Below are 10,530 nucleotides of genomic sequence, written 5' to 3'. Positions count from 1 at the left end.
AAAACTAATTATTAACTTGCCTAACAAATGCAAATTCTACTTCTGTAACAATGTAAATTACGTATTTAACAAGAGATATTCAGGTGACAATGGGGCACACTATTGCACCCCAAAAAGGACCAGTTAATAATTGGATGGGCTTTAGTCAAAGTCAGACCAATTTTGTTATTTATAATTGAATGACAGATTTGAAATTTATGCATTTTTACTGGGGGGGATGTAATGGATAATTATATTTCTAAGACAAAATCTGTTTCTTCTTCCTCTTCATGGCTTTAAATATTTTATTGGTAAAGTATAACAACTAGAAGATGTGACAAAGTGAAACTGAAAATATAACATTGCTAATGTAATAATATACAAAAGAGTAATTAAACTAAATATACATCCATAAAGTTGTTGTTGTTAATTGCGAAGTCGTGTCCGACCCATCGCGACCCCTTGGACAACATTCCTCCAGGTCTTCCTGTCCTCTACCATCTTCTGGAGTCCATTTAAATTCACACCTACTGCTTCAGTGACTCCATCCAGCCATCTCATTCTCTGTCGTCCCCTTCTTCTATTGCCCTCAATCTTTCCCAGCCTTAGGCTCTTCTCCAGTGAATCCTTCCTTCTCATTAGGTGGCCAAAGTACTTGAGTTTCAACTTCAGGATCTGGCCTTCTAAAGAGCAGTCGGGGTTGATCTCTTCTAGGACTGACCGGTTTGAACGCCTTGCAATCCAAGGGACTCGCAGGAGTCTTCTCCAGCACCATAGTTCAAAGGCTTCAATTCTTTGGCGCTCAGCCTTTCTTATGGTCCAACTTTCACAGCCATACATTGCAACTGGGAAAACCATGGCCTGGACTATACGCACTTTTGTTGGTAGGGTGATGTCTCTGCTTTTTAGAATGCTGTCTAGATTTGCCATAGCTTTCCTCCCAGGAGCAAGCGTCTTTTAATTTCTTGGCTGCAGTCCCCATCTGAGGTGATCTTGGAGCCCAGAAAAATAAAATCTGTCACTACCTCCATTTCTTCCCCATCTATTTGCCAGGAATTGAGAGGGCCGGATGCCATGATTTTGGTTTTATCCATAAAGTAGTAGCATAGAATTAGCTCAACCCTTTAACGCAGGGGTGTCAAACTCGCCACATCATGTGAAGTGTCGCAACATATAGCAACTTTTCCCCTTGCTGGAGCTGTAATGGGTGTGGCTTCTGCGTGACACATTTGGCCGAGGGCCAGCAGTTTAACACCCCTGCTTTAACGTATCATTAAATCTAGCTATATAGATCGTGTATTGCTCCATCTTCTCATTTTTCATAGTGTACTATTTCAGTACAATGATATTTATATAATAGGTATTTAACATTCTGCTATTTAGATGCCTTAATGAATATAGATAAGTGAATATTCTATCAATATTAGTTACAGTTTCAGATATTAATGTTACAAGCATTATTATTTTTGTTGCTGTTTAATTTGGCCCTCTGCAATTATCTTCCAAGATATTCTGTGTTCTCTTTATTATATAACAAAAATGTCTGGTAATATTAAGAAAGTGATACTCATCCACTGTGTTTAATTACAAAGCTGTTTGCTATTTTTAAAAACAAATTACAGAAGAGTGAAGAAAGGTGATTTTGATGAATCCTTCCTCCTTTTGTAGCTCAGAATATTAATTCAAAATTGTTGTGAACAGGAATTAGCATAAATTTGCCTTTGCTGAATATCAGTTCTTTCTTTGTGAAATAACAACATTGGGTCTAGTTCAGAGGAGAAGTTGGAAAGGAATAAAACTACCTTTTTATAACAGAGACAGTTATATAGATTTCCAGTCTTTGTGAAATTCTGATCTTTTGATTTGTTTGGGTTCCCTAAGGATTCACAATGCACTTAAAGGAATTCCAGATGACCGTGATGGGCTATTCGATACCATTCAGCGATCCAAGAACCATTATCAAAAAAGGGCTTACCAGTGTATAAAGTGTATGGTGGCTCTCTTCAGCAACTGTCCTGTGGCGTATCAAATTTTACAGGTAATTTGTCAACGCTGCTAACATTGGATGTTCTTGCTTTGACAATATATGAAGATGCAGCCAATTTCCCCTTAACTTGTGAGTTACTTTTAGAGTTAGAATTAGATGATACTGGGGGGGGGGGGAAGAATGCCAATGAGAATTAGTTAGACATAACAACATCGAAGTAGAGTGTTTTTCAAGGTTGTTTGAAATAAGAGATGATAAGAAATGGGTTGGAGAACTGGAGGGAAGGTCTGCATTTCAAACTAATTGGAGAATGATTTATGACTGTTAATTAGAGGAGGGAATTTTGCTTTGATACTATATGTTATGGGGAGGAGAATTCAGATTTGGCTTCGATCATGAATGTGCTGATGCCATGCAACTTGAATAAAGTTTCTTTAAGGTAAACAATGCCTCAAAGTTCTTTGAACAGTTTCATCTGTCGGAACCATCACATAATTGCTTTGACATTTTTGTGTGGTGCTGATTGAAAAAAACATGGATTGATGGAGGTGTTTTGGGGGGTCACAGCTGAATTCTTAGCAGAATTAACTAGCTAAATCAAGTTATTATTTTAGTGAAATACAGTATCAATCCTACCTCCCCATAGAAAGACCATTTTTAGTATTTTTTTTAATTCTCAGTCATGAGCAAGAAGCAATATTATATTAAAAGTGTATGGAATAGAAGAGTTGAAATAATTCTTCAAATATAGAATTGACTTCATTTTATCTCTACAGAGTAATGGAGATTTGAAGAGAAAATGGACCTGGGCAGTAGAATGGCTTGGAGATGAGCTAGAACGTAGGCCTTACACTGGCAATCCACAGTATACATACAATAACTGGTCTCCACCAGTACAAAGTAATGAAACATCAAATGGTTATTTTCTGGAGAGATCTCACAGTGCAAGAATGACTCTTGCAAAGGCTTGTGAACTGTGCCCTGAAGAGGTGAGAAATCTAATGCTATTTTGAAATTAATTTATACACAGATAATCTATCACAAAATTCTTAATAGAATTACAGCTTATATAATAGATACATGGATTGATATTTTGATATTACACTTTAATAGGAGCTTTTAAAAAAATTATAGTTTCTTCTTGCAGTAAGTTAATGAAGTAATTTTGATTGGGTTAAATCTTGAAAAATAGCTGATGACTTGCATGTTAACTTTGGATAGAAAATATTAATAATAAAGACTACATTATACCAAGATGTTATTTTCCCCTTGGTACAATATATTGAGGAAAAAATAAAGAGAAGTCACTAAATCTTATATTTCCATTATTTTCCAAGTTCTACTCTTAACTTTAAGCATCAGTTGTTCTCTAAATTTGCAGATTTTAATTTCTTTGATTTCATCAAGATTTCAGCATATTACAAATTAAGCCATAGTGGAATTCAAAGTTTTGAACTTCTATAAATCATAATATCAAACATATTAAGCATGCAATAGAAAAAGAAAAGGCATAAGAGAGTTTGTGACATTCGCATAAACCAGTAAGTTTCAGTTATTATCAAGCCCAGTTTTTATGTGCATGATTATTTTCTTTTCACAATAAAAACCCAGTTTACCATGGAGTTGTCTTGTATCACACACTTTTATTTAAAACATAAACTGAGAGCCAAAATCAGTGCAGTGGATTTAATATTCCATTGAAGGACTAACTCAGCAACCATTAGAAGTTCTGACCTGGCCCTTTGTTACTCCAGTGCTGCATATGCATAGTCAATGTGAAAATAATCCATTTAAGCAAACATTTTACTTGTTAGCAATCAATAAATATTGAATTATACCTAGTTGTTTGAAGCTCACTAAAACAAGTAAATTTTATATTCTTGCTGGAATAGATGATAGGGCAGTGGTACGAACCTATGGCACGGGTGCCAGAGGCGGCACTCAGAGCCCTCTCTGTGGGCACGCGCGCTGTCGCATCAGTCCTAGGCCTTCAGCTGGGTTTTATAAAACCTTTTCGCTTTAGGCTTCTGTCACTGTTTGCCAAAAAAAAAAAAAAAAAAAAGTTCAATCAGTCAATTTCAACTTCTCGTGGGAAAAAAAATCTTACAAAGTTGGAATTGATTGATTGAACTTTTTAGTCCCACCCAGTCTGCCGTTACCACTGCAGCCACGCCCAGCCAATGGGCCACACCCACCCGGCACCCGACGATGCATAAGTGAGTTTTGGGTTGCAGTTTGGGCACTAGGTCTCTAAAAGGTTCGCCATCACTGTGATAGGGCAATAGTTAAACAGGTGTGACTCCAGTAGAACAGAGCCCTGCAAATATAGTGTGAAGCAGAATTTTCTATTTTCTCCTTTATTAGGAATAGTATTGTACACTACGTAACCTCACAGTGAAGAAAATGTAGATGGCAAAAACATAAAACTAGTGGAATGATGTTTCTATGGGTCTTAGATTAGTGGCAAGTGGATTGCAGATGTTAATATACCAGAATGTTAAGTACATACATAGAAAATTTCCTTTGAGAGTGATACATACACAAAAATGGAATGACTTAATTCTGTATTTGGTCATTTAAAAATTATTAAAACTATGAGTTAAAATGTCTGTACTGTGTAAGCTTAACAAATGTGTAGGAAAATAATCATTTTTAAATAAAAAAACAGATAAAAATTTTGCCAATGTCTTAATGGAGTGAATTTCATTTCTAGGAACCAGATGATCCAGATGCTCCTGATGAGCATGAATCTTCTCCACCAGAAGATGCTCCATTGTACCCCCATTCACCTGGCTCCCAATACCAACAGGTGAGCAGAGATGAATCTTAAAGAGAATTTGTTACTTCACTATATCATCCGTGAATGGCAGATCCACCTCTTTCTTTCTAATCATAGCCAGCCCAAAAAAATGACTTTGCATATAACATACTGTGCAAACATTTGTTGATGCTTGCAGGGCAATTTTACAAAGCAAATCTAAATGCTTCAAAATATCTAAAACTATACATTTTGCATGAAATTACTGCTAATAATAGTAGACAATTAGCACACCAAATGTTTTAGTCTGTAATTCTCAAATCATTGATTATGTAAACTGTAGCTTACAGAAATTGCTGGTAAACATGTGTTAGGTCCTGATTGCCAAACATAGTGCTGATGTCAGGGCCAGCTCTAGATACTTTGGTGCCCTAGGCCTGGGGTCCCCAACTCCCGGTCTGTAGACCGGCACCAGGCAGTGGCATGCCAGAAACTGGTCCGCACAAATAAGCAAAGCTCCATGCAGGCAATACATGAAACCACGCCCTCTCCAGTCCACGGAAGAACCTCTCTACACAGAACCGGTCCCTGGTGCCCAAAATGTTGGAGACCTCTGCCCTAGGCAAAGTCATAATCTGGTGCCTCCTGGTTTGGCTCATCTTCCAATTTTCTTAGGAATTTCAAAAAGGCACTTCCTTTTCTTCAAGTTTTTGAGATTTACACTTATGATTTTTAGCCCCAGACATTTTTTTCCTTTTCTCCAACATTTCATCTGATTACACTAGGAAATTATACTAAATGTTCAAGTGTGTATTCAAGCTCACATAGTATGCCTTTACTTCTTTTTGCCTTTTTACTGCGTTTTTCAATTTGGTATCTGTAGGCTTGTACCTTCTTAGCCTAGTGTTGAGCTCAGGTTAATGGTTATGCTTCAGTCAGCACTTATCTGATTCTACAGTTCATTTGCAATGCTATCTAAAATAGTTCAAGAATAATTTGTGTGGTGGATTTTGAATTTTCAGTTTTTTTTAACAGGCATGAAGAAAAGAAATTACATTAAATGCAAGCATATAAAATTAATCGCTTGAATGTTATATGCTGCTAAAATACCATGCTATCTCTGCAAAATTAAAATCATGTTATTTGATATGAATTATGTTATAATAATTGCATTATTAGTTTTATTTTTATTAACCTACTTGTTAAATTGATTAATATTGGTTATTTGCCTTCATTTTGCTTTCTTTACTGATGTCTCTAGATGTAGACCTGTTGTCACAAAATTAACCATATTTTTTTTATTCATCACCTCCCTTATCTGTAAATACATGATTTATTCTCAAGAGATTGTTTTTCTCTCTTCCAGACTTGCACATTGACTAATTTTTATTTCAATTGTAGGTTGTAATTAATCCTAGTTTATATTATGATATACAAATTCTTTAAATTAATTTAGTTAATACATATGATGTAAATTATTTTACTATGTTTGACTCAAAGACTACTGTACCTTAGGGGCAAAAAATTAATGACAGTTTTCTTTAATAGATAATGCTACTACTTTCTCACCATTTCAATCCTGAATATTCTTCTTCCTTCTTTCCCAAGCTGTTTGTTTGATAGCATCTTTCTTTTCCTTTAGATCTTGCATGTAGTTAAACAGTGAATCGACATTTTGGTTTCATTATAAATTATATTTTTGTTAACAGATAAGTTTTTCTCTAGACTGTTACAAACTAATCCACCAAGCAGCTATTTAAATAAAGAAATTCAAATAATTCTTCTTAAACTGTATTTTCCTTCTTACAGAATAACCATGTGCATGGACAGCCATATACAGGCCCTGCAGCACACCATATGAACAATCCTCAGCGAACTGGCCAACGAGCACAAGAAAATTTTGAAGGCAGTGAAGAAGTTTCACCACCTCAGACAAAAGAATAGTGAAAATGCACACAATTAACTTGCTCCATCAAGACTGTGCACCCAGGCCTTACAGTCCAACTTTTCTCTGTGTCTGGCTGATATTTAGAAAAACTATTCCTAATCAACATGGAGTGAAGAGTCTATTCACTGTCTTATCTGCAGAAAATTGCTGTCAATATATAACCTGCCTGCAGTGGAAAGTGTATAGTGTTTTGTAATAAATGGCCTGATGCTAATGTGTAAATGGCAAAGGTGTATATAGTATATTAATGTTTGACTGTTAATTCTTAAACAAGAAACTTTTTTTGTCTTGAATGAGACTCACAGATCTACAACAATTAATTTCTTGATATATCTGCTGCGCTCTACAACCAGTGTTGCCTGCCTAATGGCAGTTAGATCAACTCAACTCCTTACCCTTGCCCCACCCAAAAAGTAAGCCTCTTCATGTCAACCAGAAAAATACTTTCATATAATTCTTTGCCACTGGAGTCCATTTTACTATGAGCATCATAATGACTGGTAACCTTTTAATTCTTTGGTTGATATGGAAAACTGGTGATATACCTTGTTTCTAGATCTTTTTCCATTGCCTTTTCCATTCTGGTATTAAGTTAATCACTTGAAGCTATAGTTAAGCTGTAACATTTAGCATGGCTTCACACCAAGTTAGAATAGCCAGTGAGGAAAGAAAAATTCAGTTGTCCAAAATGACAACTGTTACTTAAACCCTTTTCTTCAGACACCTGGGTTATAAAACAGGAAGGGAGGGTTGGGCAAAGTGGCCGATGGTTTTCAGTTGCACATATGTTCCTCACATCTGATGTTTGACAGTTCTGTCTCTGGATGGGGTAAAAGAACACTTAGTTTTCAGTAATAGGAAATTAAAAGATTTAAAACAAATATGCAAATTTTGCTATGCCAGGATGCCTGGAGCATAACAGACTGTATTTGGTGTGCTTGTTTTGTTTCTTCAGTAGAGCTTATTTGATAAAACTTCTAATACTTTCCTTTATACTGCACTGCAGTGAAGTGGAAGTCAACAAAATCACACAATACTTGTGAGTGCCACTGCACCAAGTTAACTTGCTGATTTTCTGCTCATGCACAATTCTACTTGAAAGCAAGAATTGTCTTAGCTCTATATCCATTAAAAGAGAAATCTTAACCTTAGGAGCAGGGTTTGATTATTAAAGTAAATAAACTACTGGTTAGTCAAATATAAACCCGAGGTATCTCTGTTCCAGAGTAAACATTTGTTTAAAGACTTCAAGGAACTCATCAGTAAATACTGTATTTAAATTAAAAATTGGTAACTTGAATGTGTGTAATTATTTTGGAACCTGTCAAAAAACCAAATACCCCTGCAAACAGATACAGCCCACCCTATACTATTTAAATATTTGCTGTTTTATTTTATAGAAATTATTTTGCTGAATTCACAAATAGAATTTGATTTAAGAAGACCATTTTTGTCCTGTGGTATGTGTGTGTGGTTTTTTGTTTTTTGTTTTTTTTAAACAGAATGCACAGGTAGTTGAATTCTGTGCACTATACTGAATTCTGGAACAAAAGTCACAGTGAGATTTGGTGGACCGAAATTTGATCCTTGACAAAGAATAAAAAAAGAAACCTGTCATAGTTTATTAATGTGACTATCTTGTACTTTTTGTATGTTTTATATATACATATATATTTAATGAGCACAAGCTTCCTGGTATTTTTGTTAAGTTAATACAAACAATGCTGCTTATCAGACTTAGAATTTATAGTTGAAATAAGTAAATTGAGGAAATCAGAGATTTCTTTTGCATTTAGTGTAACTAGAGTCTTAACACATTTTTATTCTAGGTAAAATGTTCACATTACCCTTCCAGGTTTGCTCTCAGATACTTGTTATGTTTTAATAGCATTTTCTTGGATTGGTTACCAACATTTGACCGAAGCTTTACCCATCTATTTGGGTAAATTTAGTACTAGCTTAAACAAAATAATACTCTGATTTTGTATGAGAACCTCAAACATTCCCTTGCTCCAACACTTATTGTTAGATGTTGTTTCAAAAACTTTTTGCCTTCCAAAACAAAGCAGTTATTATTTCAGCCTGGGGGGGGGGGGAAGCAAGTGTGACACAATTGTGGAACTTATGTTCACAATGCTATATGTTTTTTACCCTCCATGGGGGAACCTGTTTTAAAATGTTCAGCTTAGGGTTGTTATTAGTAAACTTTTACAGAAAACTGAGAGTATGGCTAGTTGGAAGTCAATGGGTAGCAGAAACATGAGAATTCTTTTTTTAGACAAAATGTCAGATTTATTCCTTTTAAAATGTTCTACATAGTAATTTATGCTTCTGCCAGTTACGGCAACAGCTTCAAAACTGTAATTTTATTACCTCAGTATTGATGGCACACATTAGAACAAGTCCTCAAAGTGCCTAAATGTTTAATTTTACTTTTCCCCTTATTGAGTTCTGCTTTTTTGTTTTTAACACCTAAGGAGAAACTGCTGTCTTCCATAAAAGTTATTCACCTATTGTTAATCTTACCTTTTTTTAAAATAATTTTAAGATTCAAACAAAAATAAGTTGAATAGCTATGGAGAAAAAAATAGCAATTTTCTTACCAGAATGTATTTATAAAAATAGCTTTCATTTTTATAGGACCAATTCTGTATGTGTGTAATTCTTTTATCACTAAGCTCAGTGAATACTAAATGTTTTGTTTTAGTATTCTCACTGCTAAACTCTAACCTAATTAAGTATGCATGGCTGCCAGCTTGCTGTTTTTTTTAATGTATTTTTCACTTTGAAAGATCTTTTGAATGCCAAAAGTCACAGGAGCTTCATTCATTAAAAAGCAAAACTAGATTCTAGTCTTTAGCAGTTTAGGGAAATAACGGTAAGCATGATTGCTATGTTCTCTGAAAACCAAGCAAGAAGTAAAAAATATCCAAAATAGAATTTTAAATCTCATAATTCTTAAATTGCATAACGTAGTTTCAGTTTTCAGAATTAGTTTTAGAAATGCATGTATTGATTTTATTTGCTTTTCAAACAGAATTAACTAGAAATAAACAATTATAAAGAATGTATATAGAGAGATACCTTTCTGAATGTCTTTTGTTCATTAATGAATTAAATAGAGTAAGTATTTAGTCAGTGTAGAGTTAGGAATAAACTAGGTTTTTTTCCCTCTTTTGGCACACTTTCGTATAGAAGCATACATGATCTTGCCACTGCCCTACAGGCATTCTTAAATAAAGTTGCACTTTAAAAACAAGCTGCAAAATGTTTGTGTTAGGTTTCATGTTTCATGAAAAGCATATTCCCAAAGTGGAATAATCTGAAGAATTACCCCAATAACACTCCTGTGTGTCCCATTGGAGCTTGATTAAAATACTGTTTTGTTTTTCAGACAGTCCTAATGTTCATTGATCTCCATGTACTGTTTATAGAAAAAATGGCAACATTACCAATTGTTATATGGCTAAATGTTTGTGCTATATAAAGTAGATTGTTACGGATATTTTTAACACAAATTGTGCTAGGGTTCACATTCTTAAAAACTTTTTTACCAAAAAAAAAAAAAAACCAAGAAATTTCTGCAAGAAATAAATACTTCAGAAAAGTACAAACATTTTTCTCAATGGAGATTATGGCAAATTGAAGAAAAATATGACAGGACAGGTTCATACTTGTATGTGTACCATTTCATGATACTCATGTCAGGTGGTGATTTGTATGTTACTGAGTCATAAATGTTTTGGCTGAAACATTTGCAGTTTTGCAATGATTTCTAAGAATGAACAAAGTTGACAAAAGAGGGCTTCTGTCTCTTCTAATAGTCTATCCTGAACTCAAGAGGAGTTCTCTATCTGA

General features: G+C 34.6%; 1 protein-coding gene across 1 annotated transcript; it reads left to right on the top strand.

The window, feature by feature from the left end:
* Positions 1–1,748: 1,748 nt before the first annotated feature.
* Positions 1,749–10,242, top strand: LOC120304365 (probable ubiquitin carboxyl-terminal hydrolase FAF-X). Its single transcript, XM_039334843.1, has 4 exons — positions 1,749–2,017; positions 2,743–2,955; positions 4,680–4,775; positions 6,534–10,242. The coding sequence occupies exons 1-4, from the start codon at positions 1,970–1,972 to the stop codon at positions 6,666–6,668; spliced, it is 492 nt and encodes a 163-aa protein (XP_039190777.1). The 5' UTR covers positions 1,749–1,969; the 3' UTR covers positions 6,669–10,242.
* Positions 10,243–10,530: the final 288 nt, after the last annotated feature.

The sequence above is a fragment of the Crotalus tigris genome, unplaced genomic scaffold (genome assembly GCF_016545835.1).
Source record: "Crotalus tigris isolate CLP2741 ecotype Arizona unplaced genomic scaffold, ASM1654583v1 scf7180000017637.401561, whole genome shotgun sequence".
In the NCBI taxonomy this organism is placed as follows: Eukaryota; Metazoa; Chordata; class Lepidosauria; order Squamata; family Viperidae; genus Crotalus; species Crotalus tigris.
Note: the sequence above shows the minus strand (reverse complement) of the source record. Positions and strands in the feature narration are given on the sequence as shown.

Excerpts from the sequence above, each read along its gene's own strand:
- LOC120304365 (XM_039334843.1), top strand. The coding sequence starts at position 1,970 with ATGGTGGCTCTCTTCAGCAACTGTCCTGTGGCGTATCAAATTTTACAG. Across the intron at positions 2,956-4,679 it reads GTGAACTGTGCCCTGAAGAG|GAACCAGATGATCCAGATGC; the intron begins GTGAGAAATCTA and ends TTTCATTTCTAG. Across the intron at positions 4,776-6,533 it reads CTGGCTCCCAATACCAACAG|AATAACCATGTGCATGGACA; the intron begins GTGAGCAGAGAT and ends TCCTTCTTACAG.